Source organism: Ursus maritimus, unplaced genomic scaffold (genome assembly GCF_017311325.1).
Source record: "Ursus maritimus isolate PB19 unplaced genomic scaffold, ASM1731132v1 scaffold_1, whole genome shotgun sequence".
NCBI classification, from domain to species: domain Eukaryota; kingdom Metazoa; phylum Chordata; class Mammalia; order Carnivora; family Ursidae; genus Ursus; species Ursus maritimus.
In genome coordinates this window covers 8,945,930-8,966,703 of record NW_024423343.1, presented here as the reverse complement: position 1 = coordinate 8,966,703, position 20,774 = coordinate 8,945,930, and the positions used below count along the sequence as shown (strand labels likewise).

The following is a 20,774-nucleotide window of genomic DNA, read 5'->3' as shown; positions in this document are numbered from 1 at the left end:
AACTAATGGTGAACAGAAGCATGGAAAATTCTGCTTAATAGATCATTTCAAAATTGTTCCTGAAAAAGATGGCTTTATAAACAATGATTCCCATGTGAATTGTTTCCTTATGCCAAGTTTCATGTGCATGGTGGTTGGAAGGACAGGCTCTTGCAAAAGATGACTTTGTTACCTCCGTTGTCATCTTTTGCAAAAGATTCCCAACTTGATTGAATCCACAGACATTTTAGTGCCCTCATCTCTGTGGGCAGACAGACGGGCACATGGATCAAATTTTGTCTGTTCTTAAGGAGTTTATAATCTACTAAAAGAAAGATATACAAATAATATAATGTGATATAGAGAGACTTGGAGATATGAATGAAATTCTATGGGAGCCAGCAGAATAAAACAGTACTACCTGTGTCAGAGACAGGTACAGATACAGCAGTAAGTTTGAAGTGACATTTGAACTGGATTTTAAGGTGTTGCCAGGCAAAGAATGAGAGGGAATGGAATGTGAAACTGTTTATGGTATGTCCAGAACATGGTGACAAGTTCAGGGTGACATTGTAGGGGTGACTGGATAGAGGGGAATGGTGGGAAGTGAGGCCACAGGGGGAGATTGTGGTAGATTGAAAAAGGCCTTACGTACACTCTAAAGATGGACTGAGGGAGCTGCAGAAATCTTTGTGGTGGTGGTTTTGCTTTGTTTTAAATCTATTTTTAAATAATTATTCATTCCTAGGAAGTCGCAAAAAAGTATACAGGGTATACAGTGGTAAAATGGCATATAACTGTATCCAGTATCAAGACTAGGAAATTGACATTGATATGGTCCACAGCCCTTGTTCACATTTCATCAGTTTTATATGTGTGCTCATGCGCGTGTGTCGCTGTGTGGTTTCTTTGTAACCACCACCACAATTAAGACAGAACTGTTCCATCACCACAAGGCCCCCCTTGCTATCTCTTTATAGCCACACCCATCTCCTCTCCCCCTTTCCCTAACCCTTGCTGGCAACCACATATCTGTTCTCCAAATCTATAATTTTGTTATTTAAAGAATATCTTATAAATAGAATCAAACAGTGTATAACCTTTTGAGACTGGCTTTTTTTCACTCAGCTTAATTCCCATAAGATCAATGCAAGTAGTTGTGAGTAGTGATAATTCCTTTTGATTGCTGAGTTTTACTAGTCCATTCTGTGGACGTACCCCAGTGTGTTTAATCAGTCACCTGTTGAAGGACATCTAGGCTGTTTCCGGTTTTTGGCTATTACAAATAAAGCTACTGTGGACATTTTTGTACAGGTTTTGTCTGAGCGTAGGCTTTCATTCCTCTGGGATAAATGCCCAAGAGTACAATTCTTGGGTCATAAGATAACCGCATGTTTAGTTTGCAAGAAACCACCAGAGTCTTCCAGAGTTGCCGTGCCACTTTTCATTCCCACTAGCAATGTTTCAAGTCAGAGATGGGGTGAGATTGGAAATGTGTTGGTGAAGATGGACGTAATGGTAGAAGATGAACTTCGTGAGAGAATGCTGGTGCCAAAGAAAGCTGAAGGATGAGGAGAAGCAAGACATGTGACTAGATTTCTGAAGGAGAATTGAGAGGATTTGATAGTTGTATACAGCTAACTCTAGGGTCACATACCCTTTGGCCTATTTTCTGCCCACCACATATTTTCCAGTGCACGAGTCAGTAAACTACAGCCCAGGACCGCCCATTATCTGCTTTAATAAATAAAGTTTTATTGGAACACAGCCATGCCCATTCGTTGACATATGGTCTGTGGCTGCTTTCCTGCTACAGTGGCAGAGTTGACTAGTTGTGACAGAGACTATATGACCCACAAAAAGTTTGCTGCCTACTTATTTAGAGAAACTTTGATATTTCCGATGGGATAGATTAAAGCAGGGATTCTTATTTTGGTTAGAAATGGGGGCCAGGGAAAGCGTATGTTGGTATATGTGGTTTTTTGCTTTTAAACTTAATGTTCCAAAGGCGTGCTCTAGATAGCAAAGCCAACCATGGTTTCAGGTGCTCCTTCTTCATTTGTCCGTTTTTTTAGTTTTACTTTATCCTCATTTGTATGTTGGGATTCTATATAAGATTTTTATTTTGAAAAACGGTGATGGATGGAAGTAGGGAGCAGGATATCAGTGGCCCCAAAAGGATTTAAAAACCACTTGGGGCATCTGGGTGGTACAGTTGGTTAAGCACCTGACTCTTGGTTTCGGCTCAGGTCTACATCTCAGAGTTGTGAGATCGAGCCCTGTGTTGGGCTCCACAAAGAGTCTGCTCCGCCTCCCCCAACCGACCACACTCACACGTGCTCTCTCTCTCTCTCAAATAAATAAATAAATCTTTAAAAACACACACACTTATTTGGATGATCTCTGATGTTCCTTTCAACATTTAAGATGCTCTGATTCCATACTTGCAGTGTCGCTTCACATCTAACATTTCAATTCATAATTCATTTTCTCTGAGAAAATGGGTTGGTCTCTCTCCTCCTGACTGATTTAAGAAATGTTGCCTTGGGGCACCTGGCTGGCTCAAGTCAGGAGAGCATGCGACTGTTTTGTTTTTTGTTTTTTGTTTTTTTAATATTTTATTTATTTGGGAGAGAGACAAGGAGCATGAGCAGGGGGAGGGGCAAAGGGAGAGGGAGAAGTAGACTCCCCTAGAGCAGGGAGCCCAACGCGGGGCTTGATCCCAGGACCCTGAGATCATGACCTGAGCCTAAGGCAGAGGCTTAACAGACTTAGGCACCCAGGCGCCCTGAGCATGGGACTCTTGATCTTGGGGTTGTAAGTTTGAGCCCAATGTTGGATGTAGAGATTAATTAAAAATAAAATCTTCTTTAAAAAGAAAGAAATGTTTCCTTCATGTTCCTGGCTCACAACCTTCGTCATCAGATTCTTCCTCCTTACTTCAGCATCTATTGGCCAAAGCCCTGTTCATTTGAAGTCATTTGGTGGGGGAAGAGGAGGCTGACATCTGCAACTCCTCTCTCTTTTCCTAAACACTCTGTAGGTAACAAGGGGGTGCAAGGCATCTGGGGGAGGTATGTGAGAGAGCTGTGCTCCTTTCATTATGCCTAATAGTTGTGATTGATTTCTATATATATATCTTTATATTTAAAGCTCCTCCTCATTCCACTACCATATGAAGTGACTCCTGTTGACATGGTAGGATATCCTTACAGAGTCTCATTCATATGTTCCCCCTCCCTCTCTCTCCTGGGCAAGTAAGTAAATGAATGTGGGATCATACTATTCTGTAACCTGGTTTATCTTTCCTTTTAATGTTAACATCTTGCCATGTCAGTATAGATCTACTTCGTTATCTTTAAAGCTTGCCGTGGTCTTCCATTTTATGGGCACATTGTAATTTAATCAGTTCAGTGGGATAACTTCTCATCTAATTCTTTGCTATTATAAATCACACTGCTTATACTTATATCTTTGTGTAATTATCTATTTCCCTAGGGTAAATTCCTAGAAGTATAATGTGTGATTTACAGAGAGTGCATCTTTTAAAGCTTTTTGATACATTTTGTCAAATTGCCATCCAGTTTGTTGTACCAATTTATTTTTCACCCACCAGACTTCTTTTAGAAGTCTTTACCTCTGGGGCGCCTGGGTGGCACAGCGGTTAAGCGTCTGCCTTCGGCTCAGGGCGTGATCCCGGTGTTATGGGATCGAGCCCCACATCAGGCTCCTCCGCTATGAGCCTGCTTCTTCCTCTCCCACTCCCCCTACTTGTGTTCCCTCTCTCGCTGGCTGTCTCTATCTCTGTCGAATAAATAAATAAATAAAAAAAACCTTTAAAAAAAATAAAAAAAAAAAAGAAGAAGTCTTTACCTCTGGTGGGAGGGAAAAAATATTGTACTACTTTGACTTAATTATTATTATGAAGTAGAATATCTTTTTTAAAGGGTTTTTTTGCCCTTTAATTTCTAAATCAGTATTACTTTAAACGTATTACTTTTGCTGTGTTTATCTTTAAGTGTACTTTATATTTAAAGTTAGGCTTAGCTAGTAACTGTACTAAAAACTGAAGGTGAGAGAGTGGGCAGACCCAGTCTTCTACCCCACAACCCTGTGCCTGCATCTGTGAGGAACCACCTTATCACCTTTCACTCCTACTATGAGGCCACTTTGAGATCTGCCGAGTAGATAGGCCTTGTTGGGTCCAGAGGAGGAGTGGGTGGAAAGGACTATGAGTACGTCAGGAACATGGTCTAGAAGCACTAATGGGTAAGTGAGTATCTCCTTTCGTCTTCTAAAATTGTATTTTCGAATCTCTACTTTGTGTCTGAGTGGTTGCCACTAAGGATGGTAAAATAGTACAGTGATGGATACTGAGGGAGCATTGGGCTTAAGGCAAGAGATTTAACTCAGAACCTTCTGAGTTTTTGGAGATCTTGATATAAGCGATTTTTACTAGTGTTTGGCTTACTAATTTCTTATTTTCCCACTTTGCTGTATTTTTTAATGAGAAAACTAGCAGTGGAAAGGCTCCCAGCCATAGTTCTAATTGAAGAAGTTATTATATGGATATACACTTAAAAATTTGAAGTCACTCCTATGTCCTCACGCTGGAAGGGAAAGAGATATAGTTCTGATAGTGTGACTAGTGAAGTGAGTGTGAGATAGGAACTTTGGAATATTGGTTACTACTTAAGTTGATCCTGTAACTTAAATCATGTAATTTAAAAATATCTCTTGGAGATATTAATTAAAAATAAAGTTTGTTACCAGTCAGTTGTACGTGGAAGTCAGTGAGGCTTCTGGCATAGGATTAATATGCCTGGCCCCCAGCAGTTAGCAAGAGTGCTTCTCACCTTGGAGCCCTCACCCTGAGAAGCTCTGTCAGGCCCCAAATTCTTCCCTCTGTGACTCTGCTCCGCTGAGTATCCCCAGATTCCCATCGTGTGTGGCTCAGAAAGCCTCAAGAAAACAACTAAGAACTTAGAGTTGTGTGCTTCTTACCTAGACAGAGCACCAGCACGATCCACGGCAGCATGACGAGTGAGGCATGAGCCACATCGTTTTCCAGTCAAGGGAGTGGCTGCTCATGAGGGGGCTCATTCTTGCACGTGCTTCTCTTCATGACCATGTATTTGTAAAACAATCGGCTGCTCTTAGTAGTCCGTGCCCATGAAACTTAATATGACACTCACTGGCCACCCAAGGGTAGCATCTGTGTCCCAGAACACCGTGTTCAACTGATGAAATGTCTTAGACAATTGAGTCAATTAGCAAAATCATGAAGTCAGACGATGTGTAAGTCACCATCATAGACATTGGAGCGGGGAGGGACTAAAAAAGTATAAGCAAGCCTTTTCCAAAGCCCTGTAATAAGTTAGGGAAATGAGAGGTAGAGATGAGAAGATCTGACCCTACAAGGCTGGGGGCTGAAACAGGGTAGCAACTGCTGTGGCATCAGAGGGAAGACAGCGGGGGAAGTGAGGGAGGGCTTTGTGGGTGTGGGGGCTCCAAGAGTGGAGAGGGGTAATGTGAGCACTCAGGGTCGCTTGAGGAGAGACAAAGATGTCAGGGCAAGAGAGTGAAGAGAGAGGATGGGGCAGTAGATAATTGGGAGAGCCTGTATTTGGAATTTGAGATCTTAAGGTATGGAATGTGCACCTTCCACGAGGCCACACAACTGGCACAATTGCACATGGGGGACTGGAGGCAAGGGACCCTTTCTCCAGCACACATACATAGAGCCATCAGCCTTGGAGCTCGGGAGGGATGCCTCTCACCTGTGAAGAAAAAGCAAAATAAGAGAGTGGGTGAACTTTTTAGACTTATAAGATGGTTGCAAAAAGAGTACCTTTCCCCCAGCTTCCCCTAACGTTAACATTTTTCATAACCAGTCTAATGATCAGAATCAGGAAACTGACATTTATATGATAATATTAACTAATCCATGGGTCTTTTTCAGATTTCATCAGTTGTCCTACTCATGTCCTTTTTCTGGCCCAGGATCCAGTTCAGGATGACACATTGCATTAAATTGTCACATCTCCTTACTCTCCTTTAATCTGGAACAGTGTCCCAGTCTTCCATTGACTCCCATGACCTTGACACTTTTTGAAAAGTACTGGCCAGTTATTTTGTAGACTGTTCCTTAGTTTGGGTTTGGCTGATGTTTCCTCATGATTCAATGCAGGTGATGCCTTTTTGGCAAGAAAATCACAGAAGTAACACTGTACCGTTGGCGGTGCCAGGAGGCATGTGAGGTCAATGGTCCCGTTACTATTCACTTACTTCTGTCACATGGTTATGATGGTGTCTGCATGTGAAAGTACTATTTTTCCTTTTGTCATTAATAAGTCTCTTGCGGGGATTGGCACCTTTTTAAAAAGTCCCCCAAGTGCTTCTCATGTGTGTCCAGGGTTGAGTTGGAGGATGGCGAAAGTGCGTCAAGATGGATGGAGAAGTTGAGGATGTTTTCATTATGAAGTCTTATCTCAGCATGGAAGGAGTGAAGCTAGATGTTCAGATAGGGAGCAGAGAGAGAGAGACACTGAAGTCTCTTGAGGAAAGTGGAGCAATTTTGAACCATCTGCTACTGAGAGTGACTGGTTAGAAATAATCCAGTTTGAAGAAATGTTTCTGACCGGATTGAAGGCCGTCGAACAGCATGAATTTTAGCAAACTAAGTGTACATAGGTTTCCAGCACTTTCTCTGCAGTGCTCAGAACCCTGGGAGCGGAAGTAGAGAAAGTTTCAGTGAAGGACATCCAACATTGTTTAGGGGAACAAGAGACTTGTTGCTGTGGGCACGCGCAGCGCTGAAACATGCAGTCTTAGCGGGACAGGTAACATGGTCATTAAGGAGCCCAGTGGGTTAGGTGACACGATGGTCTCCGCAGCTTGAAAGGGTATATAGTGCTTGGAGAGGTGGTTAAGTGTGACTCGCTTACTCGGTAGGTGTGAAGGGACAGACAGGGAGGTGCAGTAAGGAGGATGTGGTCAGAGAGGCAGAGAACATGTTGACTTAATGCCAGCAGGCCAAAGATGGGGGACTAGGCGGGCTCCCTGATGTGAACGCTGATGAAGGACGCCAAGCCAAACCGACACAAGAACGGACAAGTTTATTCTGTCTACTATCTTCATTCAGTAAGCGTGTGCCGCATCACCTTTTCTGGTGAAATACTTCTTAAGGTTTTCTGATCATTTTTTTTTTTAAGATTTTGAGAGAGAGAGAGAGAGATCACGAGCAGGGGAAGGGGCAGAGGGAGAAGGAGAGGGAGAAGCAAGACTCCCCGCTGAGCAGGGAGCCCAGTGTAGGACTCCATCCCAGGACCCTGGGATCATGACCTGAGCCAAAGGCGAACGCTTAACCAACTGAGCAACCCGGGTGCCCAAGGTTTTCTGATCATCTTTTAGTAAAATTTGGACATCTTTCTTTTTTTTTTTTTTAAGGTTTGTTTAATCAGCTTGCAATTAATCCATGTAATGGGGAACAGAAATCACAGAAATAGTTGAAATATGCATAAAATTAAAAGTCATCAATTGAAATATGAACTTAATCTCTCTCATGTATCAGGACTGCTAACAAATAAGAAGGTTGATGAGTTTTGTTTTTTTTATATCCTGCTGCTGGTTATCCTCTGTAGATGGAAACTAACCATGGATGTAAAAGTAAAATGTAAATTGTAAAACATACACATCTGAAGTAGAGCGAGTGAAAAACAAAAGTATTCCTCTTCCCTGTCCTCCTAGGCAGACTATGCTTGGCTTGGGGTGTCTTCTTCCAGACTGTTGTCTGTGAGAACACAGGGATTTGTGTTCATTGCTCACTGCTGTAGCTCTGTCAGGTAGATTGCCTTTCTTGGATGCACTACACTTTTTAGGAATTCCTTGCCTTCCTGGTGTGATAACATCGTATTTCCCTACATCCAGTTTTCATTGGGATTTTTTTTTCCGGTATCCTGGTGATCAAGAGTACCAATTTTTAGCCATTCATCAAGCATGTATGGCACACCTGCCAGTGCTGGGTTCCTGGTGGAGCAGAAGGGAACACATTAATTGGAAATCACAAGGAAGGGGCGCCTGGGTGGCTCAGTCGTTAAGCATCTGCCTCCGGCTCAGGGCCTGATCCCGGGGTCCTGGGATCAAGCCCCGCATCGGGCTCCCTGTTCTGCTGGGAGCCTGCTTCTTCCTCTCCCATTCCCCCTGCTTGTGCTCCCTCTCTCGCTGGCTGTCTCTCTCTCTGTCAAATAAATAAATAAAATCTTTAAAAAAAAGAAAAGAAATCACAAGGAAAAGCAGAATTCCATACAACTGTGAGAAAAGAAGCTGCTGGTGGTGGTAAATGTATGGTAGAGCTTAGCAAGAAAGACTCCTGAGGAAGTGATCATTGAGCTGAGAGATGAGGAGAGAATGTGAGTTGGCCAAGAGGTGGGGGCAGGGCCTGGGCCTAGGAAACCACATGTGCAGGGATCCCGAAAGGATACCAGTGTGACCAGAGGAGGGGCGTATAGATGCTGAGGGAGGAACTGTAGAGTAAGGTCAGACAGGGACGGTCAGACCGTGCAGGGTCTTACGGGCCATGTTAAGAAATTTTCTCCATCCCAAGAGCAATAGGTAATGGGAGCATTTTTGAAGCAGAAGTCATGACAATTGTATTTGTGTTAAGAAAGGATCATTCTAGTTGTGATATGGAGAATGGATTGTAGGGAATTCAAGGAAATCAGTCAGTGGGCTACTTATAGTAGTCCAGGCAAGAATTGTGGGGACTCTGACTTGGGCGGGGGGGTGGGGGGGTGGTGTGGGGATAAATGGATGGATTTGGGAGACAGGGTGATGAATTAAATATTGGGGCAGGGTGAGAAAGAGGGAAGGGTTGAGGATGGCTTCCAAGTTTCCAACATGTATAAGAGCATCAGTAGTGGTATCAGTCCCTGAAATAGAGAACAAGGCGAAGAATATCAGGCAAGATCATGAATTCTGTTTTCAGTTGTGTTAGGTTTGAGGTACCTTGAGACATTCAAGTGGAGACATTTCAAATAGGCTGCTGACTGTACTAGTAAGAGAACTGGATTAGAGATAGGAATCTGTGAGGTATCTGCATTGAGGTGTTAATTAAAGCTGTGGGTGTGGATGACATCACTTTGGGAGAGATGATAGAATGAGAAGAATAGGCCTTGTAGCCTGTCTTGAGGAATTCCCAATATTTAAATGGCCTCGGCAAGAGGAATGAGCCAAGAAGGAGGCAAAGGAGCAACCAGAGAGACAGGCAGGAAAAATTAGGGTGGTGATGAGTCACAGAGGACAAGGGAGGAGCAGTTTTAAAAGAAGAGTGTAATCAACACCTTCAGATGCTGCCAAGAGCTAACATGTACTAAAGACAGAGAATTGTATTTCCTGGCAGGCAGGTCTTTGGTGACTGGCTAAAAGCTGTAAAGTACTAGGTGGAGAAGCCCCATGGGATTGGGCTGGGAGGGACCAGGAAGGAGATGTGGACTGTAGCGCACACAGGTGGACGCTTTTTAGACGCTTGCTTACTGGTGGGCAGTAGCTGGGAGGGGCTGTGGGTTGGCCAAGGGAGAGCTTATTTGATTTTGTTAATGGGAGTCTTGATCATATTTAAAACCGATTGGGGGAACAAATCAAGGGAGAGGGGGTTGGCTGTATGAGAAGGAGGTGAGAAAACAGACGAGTGAGTTCCTCAGAAAGCCAGAGGGTGAGTGGAAACCAGGAGGATCCGCATAAGCAGACAAGTACAGTGGTTAGCAGATATGGGATGCCACTGGTGTCCTCCCCCTCCAACCCATAATAAAGGTGACAGTGTCGTCTTCTGAGAGGGAAGAAGAGGGCTTTACATGTGGGTCCAGGTTGCCTTTCATCTAAGAAATACCATTAATTGCTTTCTATTTCCTTCTCTCCTCCCTGTTTTTTTTTTTAATAGCTTTATTGAGATAACTCACACATACTGTTCACCCATTTAAAGTGTACATTTCGGTGGTTTTTAGTTGATTCACAGATAATGTGCAACTGTAACCACAGTCCGTTTTAGAACATTTCATCACTTCAAAAGAAACCTCATACCTTTTAGCTATCACCCCCCTCCCTTCTTATTCATCTTTTGCTGTCAGAGAAAGCATAGAATATGGTCTGAATTCAAATCTAGAATGATACCATGATTTCAAAGAAGAGCATATGTAAAGCTGAGGCATATAAAGGTTGCCAAGAGCCTCAGCACTATGATGTGGCCAGAGTCACACAGGGGGCTGAGCCTGCTACTTAGGGTCACTGGTGTAAAATCAACAGATAATACACTCAGGAAATGCACACAGTGCCAGGCTCTTCCCTGTCAGAGAAAATCATCTTAAGAATAAAGATTCATAAAATAAAATTACAGAAATAACACATATAATTAGTTTATAAGAGAACATTTTCTGTTGATAAATGATTTTATGTACTGGCCCCCAAAAAGTACATTTTGGGGTACTTAAACGTGGTATGTGGGATGATGAGCTCATGTCAGAAATCTAAGGCATTCACAGAATAGGGCAGTAAAGCTGACTGGAGAAGGTAAAGATTCTGCCGACTGCTGATACTGAAGAAGTTCTTCATAGGATTATTAGGATGATTTTAAACATTTAATGGAAAAGAAAGTCATAGTCAGTAGAAATCAGCATAGGCTTAGGAAAAAGTTATACCAAATTAATTTCATTGTCTTATATTCAGGAAATGTGAAAGAAATAGTATACAGCTGACCCTTGAACAACACAGGGGTAAGGGGCGCCGACCCCCCACACAGTCAAAAATCCACATAAAACTTTTGACTCCCCCAGAACTTAACTACTAGTAGCCTACTGCTGACCGTAGCCTTGCTGATAACATAAACAGTTAACACATTTTGTATGTTATATATATTGTATACCGTATTCTTACAATAAAGTCAGCTAGAGGAAAGAAAATGTTATTAAGAAAATCATAAGGAAGAGCAAATACGTTTATAGTACTGTCCTATAAAAAACACGTGTATAAGTGAACTAGCACAGTTCAGACCCTTGTTGTTCAAGGGTCAAATGTTATTTTATCCAAGTATTTAACGATAAAGCCCTTTGAATATGATTTGGAAATAAGTTTATATGTCCGAGGCTGAGCTACCATGCCCAAAGATTATTAGTAGATCATTAATGAAAAGAGAATGATGATTCAAAGGCATAATGGTTCTGTTCAGAGTTCTTTCCTTTTCGGTGTTTTGGTTAATGACTGAGGCCGTGGGAGGTATACCTATCAGATTTGCAGATGATGCAGATGTGAGAGTGATAGCTGGTCTTTTGGATGTCCTTCAGAATTCAGAAATACCTCCACAGTGTCCAATGATGGGCTGTTAATGAGGTTAAATTGAATAGTGAGAAGAGTTAAACCCTTCATTGCAGTGTCACTCAAAGACCTGGCTTCAAATGAATTATGTGATTTAATTGCAGGAATTCTTAATGGTATAGCCTTCGGCTTCGTTAACATTTGTGACATTTATAGGGAAGTCATGGTCTCGTGTCTTCTGCATCATTCCATCCTAGATGGGATTGGAACATTAGCACTACCTTTCTTAAAAGAATAAAGAAGCTGACAGGAGGTTCTCTGGAGAAGACAAGAGATGGCAGCCTACGTGGAAAGAGCTCCACGGCTGCTCCCTGACTTGGGGTGTGCTCCTCACATGCATGGGCTTAGCAGTACTCCGCTGAGAAGCAGTGTGTCTTTGCACACACCTCTCCTCTCTGGTGCTCTGCCCTGCGGATTCCCAGCTCTCTCTCCTCAACTCCTGGAGACTGCTTGTTGTGCCTGCCTTTCCCCCCTCCCTGCGCTGTGGCCTGGAAACTCCAGGCCATCAGCTGGGGCAGTTGTGAGTTTCGCTTCATTTGTTCCCCTTCTCGCAAGGGTCACCGTCCTGTGCTGTCTGAAGTTCAGTGTTTAAAACTTATTGTTTCATATAATTTCTCCTATTTTTTCATCTTTTTCATGGGGAGGGTAGATCTGGCTCTTGTTCCTCTGTCTTAGCCGGAAGTGGAAGCTCTTTGGTGGTTATTTATTGCTAACATTTTAGCTCGGCATTCAAAGCTGCCTTCTGCTGTCATTCCCTTGTTCCCTCCACACCTTTCCTCATACAGACTCTGTGCTTCTCCCCCCTCTCATCCCCACCTCATGCCATTCCTTTCCCTCGGTCTCCTTTTCCCTCGTTCTTGCTTGTCAGTGGCTCTCCGTTCTCGGGGTCGGCTCAAGGGGGCCTCTTCCATGTCGTTTCCCTCCCGTGGAAGGCAGAATTGAACCTTCTCTCCCTGTTCTGTTTCTACCTAATAACATTGTTTTCAGCATTCAAGCGTACATGTCGCGAATCTGCTGGCCTTCCCTCTGGAACGCGTGTGTCAGTCCTCAAACGTGTGCATACACGCCCAGTGCTCGGCTCCCGAGGGCAGGGACGGGGCTCACCCACCTGCGTGTCTTTTACGTAGCTTTATGGATATATAATATAGAGAGAAGGTATGTAACCATGGACATATGTCACAGGTTTTTTTAAAGAAGTTGTTTTTCTACTCTCCCCCAAAATCAGGCCACAGAAGAAGTTTCCAAAAACCTGGTTGCCATGAAAGAAATCCTGTATGGCACGAATGAAAAAGAGCCACAGACAGAGGCAGTGGCGCAGCTCGCCCAGGAGCTGTACAACAGCGGGCTCCTCAGCACCCTGGTGGCTGACTTACAGCTCATTGACTTTGAGGTAAGAAAGCAATTTCGTATTTTTCAAAAACAGTACCTCCTTCATGGTCCTTTTCCGTGTGTTCTCTCCTTTGAAAGATCCTAAGAGTCCCATCAGGCTCTTGGCTCAGGGCTTCCTGACGTGTAAGCGTGCCCGGGCTGCCTGCCTCATTAGCGGAGCCGGGCAGGAGCTCAGGGCCGCCCCAGGCTTAGGCCAGGTCTCCTCCTGTTTCACCACACTGTATATGAAGTGTCTTAGGTATCTGTTGTGCCCTTTTGTTTACATTATATTTAATAAATAGCTGCTATTTTACATAATTCACTGGCCTTGGGTTCTCAAGGAGTCAACAATCTAAAGAAGACCGTAGAATGTTAGAGGTAGGGAGATCTTAGGGGATATCCAGTTGTGTTTTGGTTTTGGGTTTTTTTGTTTTTATTTTTTTAACCTGCCGAGAACTCATTGCAGCAGAGATCATAAGTTCTGTTTGCTTGGCACTACTTTTAAATGCTGAAATTAGGAAAACAGTTAAATAGCAGGAGACTTTATATGCAGTTTTGAATTTCTGGCTTCCTGTGAAAACTTTGACTCTGGTAACATTGAGCCTGTAGGCCTACATGGCCCCTCAGCTGGCACAGAGCAGCCGCCATGCCATGGCACGCTGCAGACATCAGCTTGCTTTTCTGTCTCAGGGCCTCCCTTACCCAACTGTGTCTCCTGCCTGGCCCTGGTAGGCATTTGATATTATTGCCCAAGCTTATACAGCTGAATCGTGCCATGTTAGATATTTGGTGAATTTAACAGTGAGCATAATGGTCCTTGATACCAGTCGGAAAGGTAGTCTGGAAAGCATATATGGTAATGAAGGGCTCTAGCGGAGTTATGAGTAGGTTTCTCTGAGTCTTTGTCATGGGTTTGCTTTGTTTTAAGCCCAGTGTTCATCACCCTGAGTGATCAATTAGATGCCTTCGCAGGTGCTTGAAAAATCAGGGGAGAGAATGGCAGACGGATAATCACATTCAATTTTGGAGAATGATGGGAGGGTGTGGTTCATAGGTTACTTGAATATAATATTGATAATAATGGACAATAAAAATTTACTTCTCTCCTGTAGAACAGATAAAAATGATATTTCCATTTATAGAGATGATTTCATGTATTTTTAATAACATATCCAATTCCACCAACAGCAATTTCTGTTTCCTCTGCGAAGTTGGGAATGCACTGGAATGTCCAGTTCCTTCTGCTTTGTCCACCCATCTCATTCCCCGACCTGGACACTGAATTTAATATTCATTTGAAACTTAAATTTAAGAGCAGTGTGTGCCTTTGAGATGTGTTCTTAGAGATTGCCAGTGCTCCTCCTGGCCTACTGCAGGCCCCGGGACGATCTCTGGCGCTGGAAGGCTAGCATTTCACTTACTTCCCTTCAGGCTTGTCAGCCTCATACCGGGTGGCCATTCTGAAAAATCTCGTGGGCCTGTTTTCCATGTGCTAATTTCTCGTGCAGTTTTCCAGTTATAAGGTTCGCTGTACAGCAGTCATGTCCTTCTGTTTTGTTTAGTAAAGTACAGGTGTAGAATTCTGGTCTCTGAACTGCTACATCATGTGGTACTTAGAGCCTTCATTATTAATCTATATAAAAATCTCTCTGAAGTAGACCTAGCTTAATAGGGGGAAATGTCTACTTGCAATGAAAGCTCAGCCGTTTACAGGACTCTTTCAGTTTTATTATACTAGCAGAATGCAGCTTCTCTTCCTTCCGTCAGTATAAAAGGAAATTATATGTATTGTTTACAACACGAGCATTTTATTTGTTTCGTTCCATATGGCTGGGAATCAGATCCCTGAACCTTGTAAGCATATAGCAAGGTTTTAGTTCTCATGTCTGAGTCCACATGATACTAAGGGTTAGAAATGGTTGAAATTATATGTAGTAAGATTTCACTTTGTAGACATATTGCTCATGTTAAAAATAGTATACTATTGAAACTTAGAATTTGGGATTATAAATAAGAAAATTTAATATCTGTGAACATTTCAAAGTCAGATAATCAGTCATAATTACAGATATACAATGCCTTAATTTGAGTTTACTCGGGAGGGTGGATGGGCTTTTTGGTGGTTAGTCGGGTAAACATTTTAATGATTGTATTCCTAATAGGGCAAAAAAGACGTGGCTCAAATTTTCAACAATATTCTCAGAAGACAAATTGGTACAAGAACTCCTACTGTTGAATACATCTGCACTCAACAGAATATTTTGTTCATGTTATTGAAAGGGTATGTACAATGTAACAAAATTTATATTCTCAGTTGAAAAATAAAAAGGAAAGATGGTCTTGGGCAAAGACAGGATGGTAAATGTGGGAAAGTATTTTCTCTGTAGTTCAGTCAGCTCGTTTTTCCATACATCTTAAACACATTTCCCTCCTTAAAATTCAGCCAGTGAGCTAAACTGAATTTGAAAATACCCATGGGAGTTTAAAGGTGGGTGAATCATGAGCCCTTAAATTCTCAAATCCTGCACTACTGAAGGAAAAAAGTCATCTGTGGTCTTACTTCTAGTCTCTAGAAATTTTAAAAGTTTAAATGAACTCTTACTTAAAAGATGTGTTTAGAGACGTCTTCTTTGGACAGACATGCACACCATGAGGCAGTAGAAGCTGCCGAGGAAGCGGAGCTGGATCCGTCAACAAAGAACATGGTTATGAAGTCTGCCCTTTGCTTTTCACCTGTGTGTGTCCGCTCACTAACCCATTTAGTTGGTAATTCACTGCGCATCTTCCTGGGATTAACGACTGGACTAATAAGGCATTTATGGTAGTTTGTTAGTATCAAAAAACAAACAAAAACCAAAAAAGCCTAAAAACTTCAAAACAAAAGAAAAATCTTCGTCTCCCTCAGTAGTGAGCCTCCCTGATCGGCAAGATCACCTCCTGTCATTTCACACAAGAGGTGTTTGCCAGCCCTGGGTCTGGGGTGCATCTGTTTGTCCCAGCATTGGTGCTGTTCTGTTAAATTGGCGGACAGGCGTTTTACTGGCATGCCTGTTGGCGTGAATCAGCTTGCTCTCCTACCCCTCGCTTTATAGCCTCCCTCCCTCTGATTCATATCTCTGTGGTTTAACACTTCCCCCAAGTTCAAACTTGTTTAGACAAAGCATGAGTCAGTGCATGTGTTTGATGCCAGCATTCTGTTTCCTTCTTTCTATTTCTAAATATCTATGTTGCTGCTTCAGATGTTGCCATACAGAACTTTTGGCATCTAATTTTTTGTTGTTACCAACCCAGAGTTGCGTGTGTAAACATGAGTGAGTAGTCTGAAATTTTGGTGTTCTTAGAGCACTTTCCAGATGCCTTTGTGTATTTTTAAACGGAGTATTTCCTTTTCCATAGAAAGCAGTGGTTATTACAATCCATAAATTAGTTTGCCTGCTTTTTTGCTTGAAAGTAGCCAGAGGTATGATATAAACATTGTTAGACATCATGTCTAAATTTGAAAGTCAGAAATTTAAGGTAGAGTTCAAGGAAAAATTGAAAGCTCGCACGTGAGCGGGCCAGAGCAGAAAACTCAGGGAGGAGAAGAACAGAAGCCTGGAGAATGCAGCTGGTATTAGTCTCCACCAGTGCCCATCTCCCCATCCTTTTTAGCCCTTAGAGTAGAAAATGTGCAGAAAGCTGGAAGGAAGAAAATAACCAGCCTTTTCCTACCCCTCCCCCAGCTCTAACCGTCACTAACCTTCTGTCACTCATACTTCATAGCCCTTGCCACCTCCTTTCCCTCGTTACACACAGCGCTGTTTCAGTATGCATCCCTGGTATCTTTTACATAATACATCCAAGGATTTGTTTTTACCATAGTCATGATATCATTTACAAACCCAACATTATCTTATACTCAGTCTTCAGATGCCCTGGACTTTGACCTTTCACACACAAAATGCCATTTTTCAGTTACTTTGTTTAAATCCAGTTCCAAGCAGGGTCCACAAACTGAATTTGGTCAATATGATTCTTATGCCTTCTTTTTTTTTTTTTTTAATACCATTTACTTGTTGAAGCAACTGGCATTTGTTCTATAGAAAGTCACGTATTATGAATTTTGCATCCCTGTGATTTCATTTAGTGTGTTCCTTTGTCCTCTGTTCTTTTAAATTGGTGAGTAAGTCATTATGAACTCAAGTCTGGGGGTTTTTTAAAATACATTTGATGTGTTTCAGTCCATTGCAGTCATTATGTCCAGATTTTTATATCCACATTGTGTCATCATTGGGCCATTGGGAAACTCCTTCAAGTTGGTGCCCATGTCCTTTTGGCAAGACCCCATTAGTCTTTGATAGCTTCCTTGCTTTCTGGCACAAGATGTCCCTCACTCATTTCGTACGGGTTCCTGCCCCAGACCTGGAAACAGTCATTTCTGCAAGGAGCCTTGTGAGCTACCTTTTAAGATTTCTGTACCTTAGTTCATGAGTTTAGACGACTCTCCTACAACGTGACCACCTGCATAGGCTGGAAGTACTTTGGTGTTAGACACCAGGGGGACTTATGCTGCTGGTGTCAGTGTGCATTTGAACATAATCTCATTGCTAGTGTTCAACTGCATCTGGAGGCAGTAGTTCTTTCTCTGGTGACTTGAATGTTAATGTGTTTTCCACTCTAGTGCTAGCAGGTTGTACAGCATAACTGTTTGCCCTGTACTCAATGGTTTACGGCTTAATCATTTAAGACAAGCTTGACAAACCACCATCAAAACCTGCCCAACTCGTTGTACCAAACTGTGTCTTACTCTTGTCTTTCTAGTCTCCTACTTATTAAATTAAGATGAGTGAAGGTGAATTGTACGATCAGCCATTTTGTGAGCAGACATTGTCATCACCGAAGCACCAGTCAGCATTCTAGTTGCTGGGCCACACGTGATACAGAGGAGTCATTTGGATTTTCTTGAGGCTCTGTGATGCACCCGTGTACAACAGAGGGATACCACTGCTAGAGAACAATTACTACTGTAGGATTTCAGGGGATAAAATGTGGGTTTAGTCAATGAGGCAAGCGTTGGTAGAAGAGGTGAGACTAATGATTGGTGTTCCAGAGGGTTTGGAATTTGCATAGTTAGAAAAAAGGAGAGTGGGTCCAGGGACAGGAATGAACATAACAACGGGCACCAATAAGGAGATAGAGTGAGTGCTTAATGGCAGAGTGGGAGATGACGTACCGTAGGAAAAGATCTCATGAGGGGAAGCCTGGACATTAAGCCCAGAAGTTTGTGTTTATTTGATTGGCAACTAGAAATAATTTTAACTCCAAAGCTGGAAATTCTATTGATACCCTTTTCTGTTGGGTCAGTTGGTTAAGACATAGCTTAAACAAAGATGCTGGTTAGGGAGCGCGTGCCCTTTTCTAGGTGTGAGTTAGTGCAACAGTGGGGATGGCTGAAAGGAAATGAAACTAAAATATTTCAGAGAAGTCTTAAAAAGAATGGGTGGTGACACCAAAGATGGGACGGTTGGGATGTGCTGAAGGGGGGGGGGGATATAAACTGTTCTGTCCAATGCAGTACCTACTAACCACAGTCCAGCATTTTGTTTTAAATCAATTTAAATTAAATAACATTTAGAATTCAATCCCTCAGTCATGCTAGCCAAATTTCAAGTGCTCAGTAGCCACGTGTGGCTAGTAGTAACTACCACAGTGGACAGCACAGGTATAGAACACTTAAGTTATCAGATGAGAAAGTTCTGGAAGACCTGTTTTAGACCCGGGTATCTGAAACAAAATCGTGGCGCCAAATTACAGAAATGAGGAAGCAGGGGAGGGTGCCTATTTTGCGGAGGGAGATGAGATTTGAATTTAGATATGTAGTGCTTATGGTAGACCTTTAACTGAAGTTGTCCAGAGGCAACAGAAAATGCCTAACTAGAGTTCAGGAGCAGACCTGAGTAGGGGAATTGTGGAGTCATGGTGGGAGCCATGAAATTGTACGGGCGATCACTAGCAGGCCGGCAGCCACGGAGGAACGCCCTCGGCCAGGCAAGAAATAGGAACAGTCCGAGGGGTAGAAAAGAGAACTGAGAGAGCTTTTTCTTTCCTTTTTCAAAGACAAAGATGCAAAGGTCGGCACTGTTGGGACACTAAGGAGTGGAATTTATGTTGTGAGAGAAGTTTCTTTTAGCCAGGAAGAGGCCTTTTGCAAGTAGAATGTTGGGAAATGCGACGAATGCAGGAGGGCCGACGAGCCGGTACGTGGGAAAGACATGAGGCCGGTGCATGCGGCCCGGAAGGCGGTGGAGGGGCCGAGGCCAGTCTCCGAGGCGAGGCACCCGTCAGAAGGGAGCGGGCAGCAGGGCTGAGAGGAAAATGGGGCTCCTTTCTGACTGAGATGGGACACAGCATGTGTGCGTGACTAATGCCAGGGCTTCCCCAGCACCCACTGCGAGTCCTCCAGGCTCTCCTGACAAGCACTCTCAGGATCAGGCTTTCAACTTTGTAGGGTACACATTGCCAAGAGTCTTGAAGGTTCTGTTTTGAGTATTGAATTGAACAATGACGTTAAATGCTGTGTATTTGATAGACCTGTTTAGATACTGTAAGTTTAGGAAACCATTTTGTTTCATAATGGCTTTTGATTCAGCTTTTGGTTTTTCTGAAGTCTTGAGAGCACCACACGTAAATCTAACCCCTATTTGGAGGTGTGACCCTGAATACTCTCCTCAAATCTTTTAGCTTAAATAACGAATGTTATTTATTTATTTATTGTTATTTTTCTTTGGTTTGAAGCAGTTGTCACGAGCTAATGTGTGTGCGCCCTCTAGAGTAAATTCACCTGAGCCCATACCCTCCTCTGAGACAGATGCCTTTTGTAACCAGCTCTGGTCATTAGGACACATCTGAAACTTCCTATTCTAAAAATTTGAACCGTTTGGTGTTAGAGGAGTTTTAAAACAGCAATCATGGTTTGTTTGTCTTTTCTTTTTGTAGGTATGAGTCTCCAGAAATAGCTCTAAATTGTGGAATAATGTTGAGAGAATGCATCAGACATGAGCCACTTGCAAAAATCATTTTGTGGTCAGAACAATTTTACGATTTCTTCAGATATGTCGAAATGTCAACATTTGACATAGCTTCAGATGCATTTGCCACATTCAAGGTAACATAAAACTATAGAATTCTAAATACATTTGTAAGTCTGATTAACTGGTTCGCTGTTTCTTCCTGAATCTCTGAGCTCCAAGTCTATACACGGCTGCCCTCTAGCGGGAAGAGAGAAGATATGTTTTACGTGTGTCGGTGTGACTTAGTGGATGCAGTAGAGTCGTGGTTTAAAAGTGTGGAATAGTTAGATTATAATCTCTATGTAAAAGTCTGGTCAGTATGGTCAAAAGTACACTTTTCTATTAAATTACCCATCAGGTGTGGTATATTGATATACAGTACAACTAAGAAACAGGGTTTTCTCCTGTGTTGGAACATACTATAGCAGTTTCTTTGGTTAAACACCAGACAAAGTAGTTGTCTTCTGTAAAGGGCCATGCTGATTTGGAATAGGCATGTCTTTAAATACTAGAACCACAATCAGGACAGAGATTTCCACGTTGTGGGCAGGCCCAAGGGAGCAATGGACTTAATTCTCCTACCTCATTTTCATGCCAAAGCTTATTTATCAGATGCTTGGTGGAAGGGGAGCAGAATCACCTGCACTATCCAAATTATTATGTAGCCTCCCTTCCCTGTATACCGTATCTCCCTGTTGTGTATTTGTGTAAATTAAATACACATGTGATATGGTACCACTGTACCACATGCGCACTTTTGTTTTGAATTGCAAGGTTCTGTGCTGTTTATGGTATATAAAGCAGTAATATTTTTTAGTGTTCTTCACAATGAAAGTAAGCTTTTAGATGTTACATTCCCTTATATAAAATGTCTGACCTCATAAGTGAATATATATATTGCTACTTTAATGTAATTGGAATTTAATATACTAACCTGCAGGCTACTTTGCTCAGAAACTATGAACACTGTTTTAGTGAGAAGTAGCCACTTTTCTCATGAGGGTTCGGTTTTAT

General features: G+C 42.5%; 1 protein-coding gene across 1 annotated transcript in view; it reads left to right on the top strand.

The window, feature by feature from the left end:
* CAB39 (calcium binding protein 39) overlaps positions 1-20,774 on the top strand; it is an 86,826-nt gene that overhangs the window by 48,748 nt on the left and 17,304 nt on the right. The window contains exons 3-5 of the mRNA XM_040639229.1: positions 12,569-12,733; positions 14,874-14,992; positions 19,687-19,855. Coding sequence (XP_040495163.1) covers positions 12,569-12,733; positions 14,874-14,992; positions 19,687-19,855 — 453 coding nt within the window. The remainder of the gene's footprint in view (positions 1-12,568; positions 12,734-14,873; positions 14,993-19,686; positions 19,856-20,774) is intronic.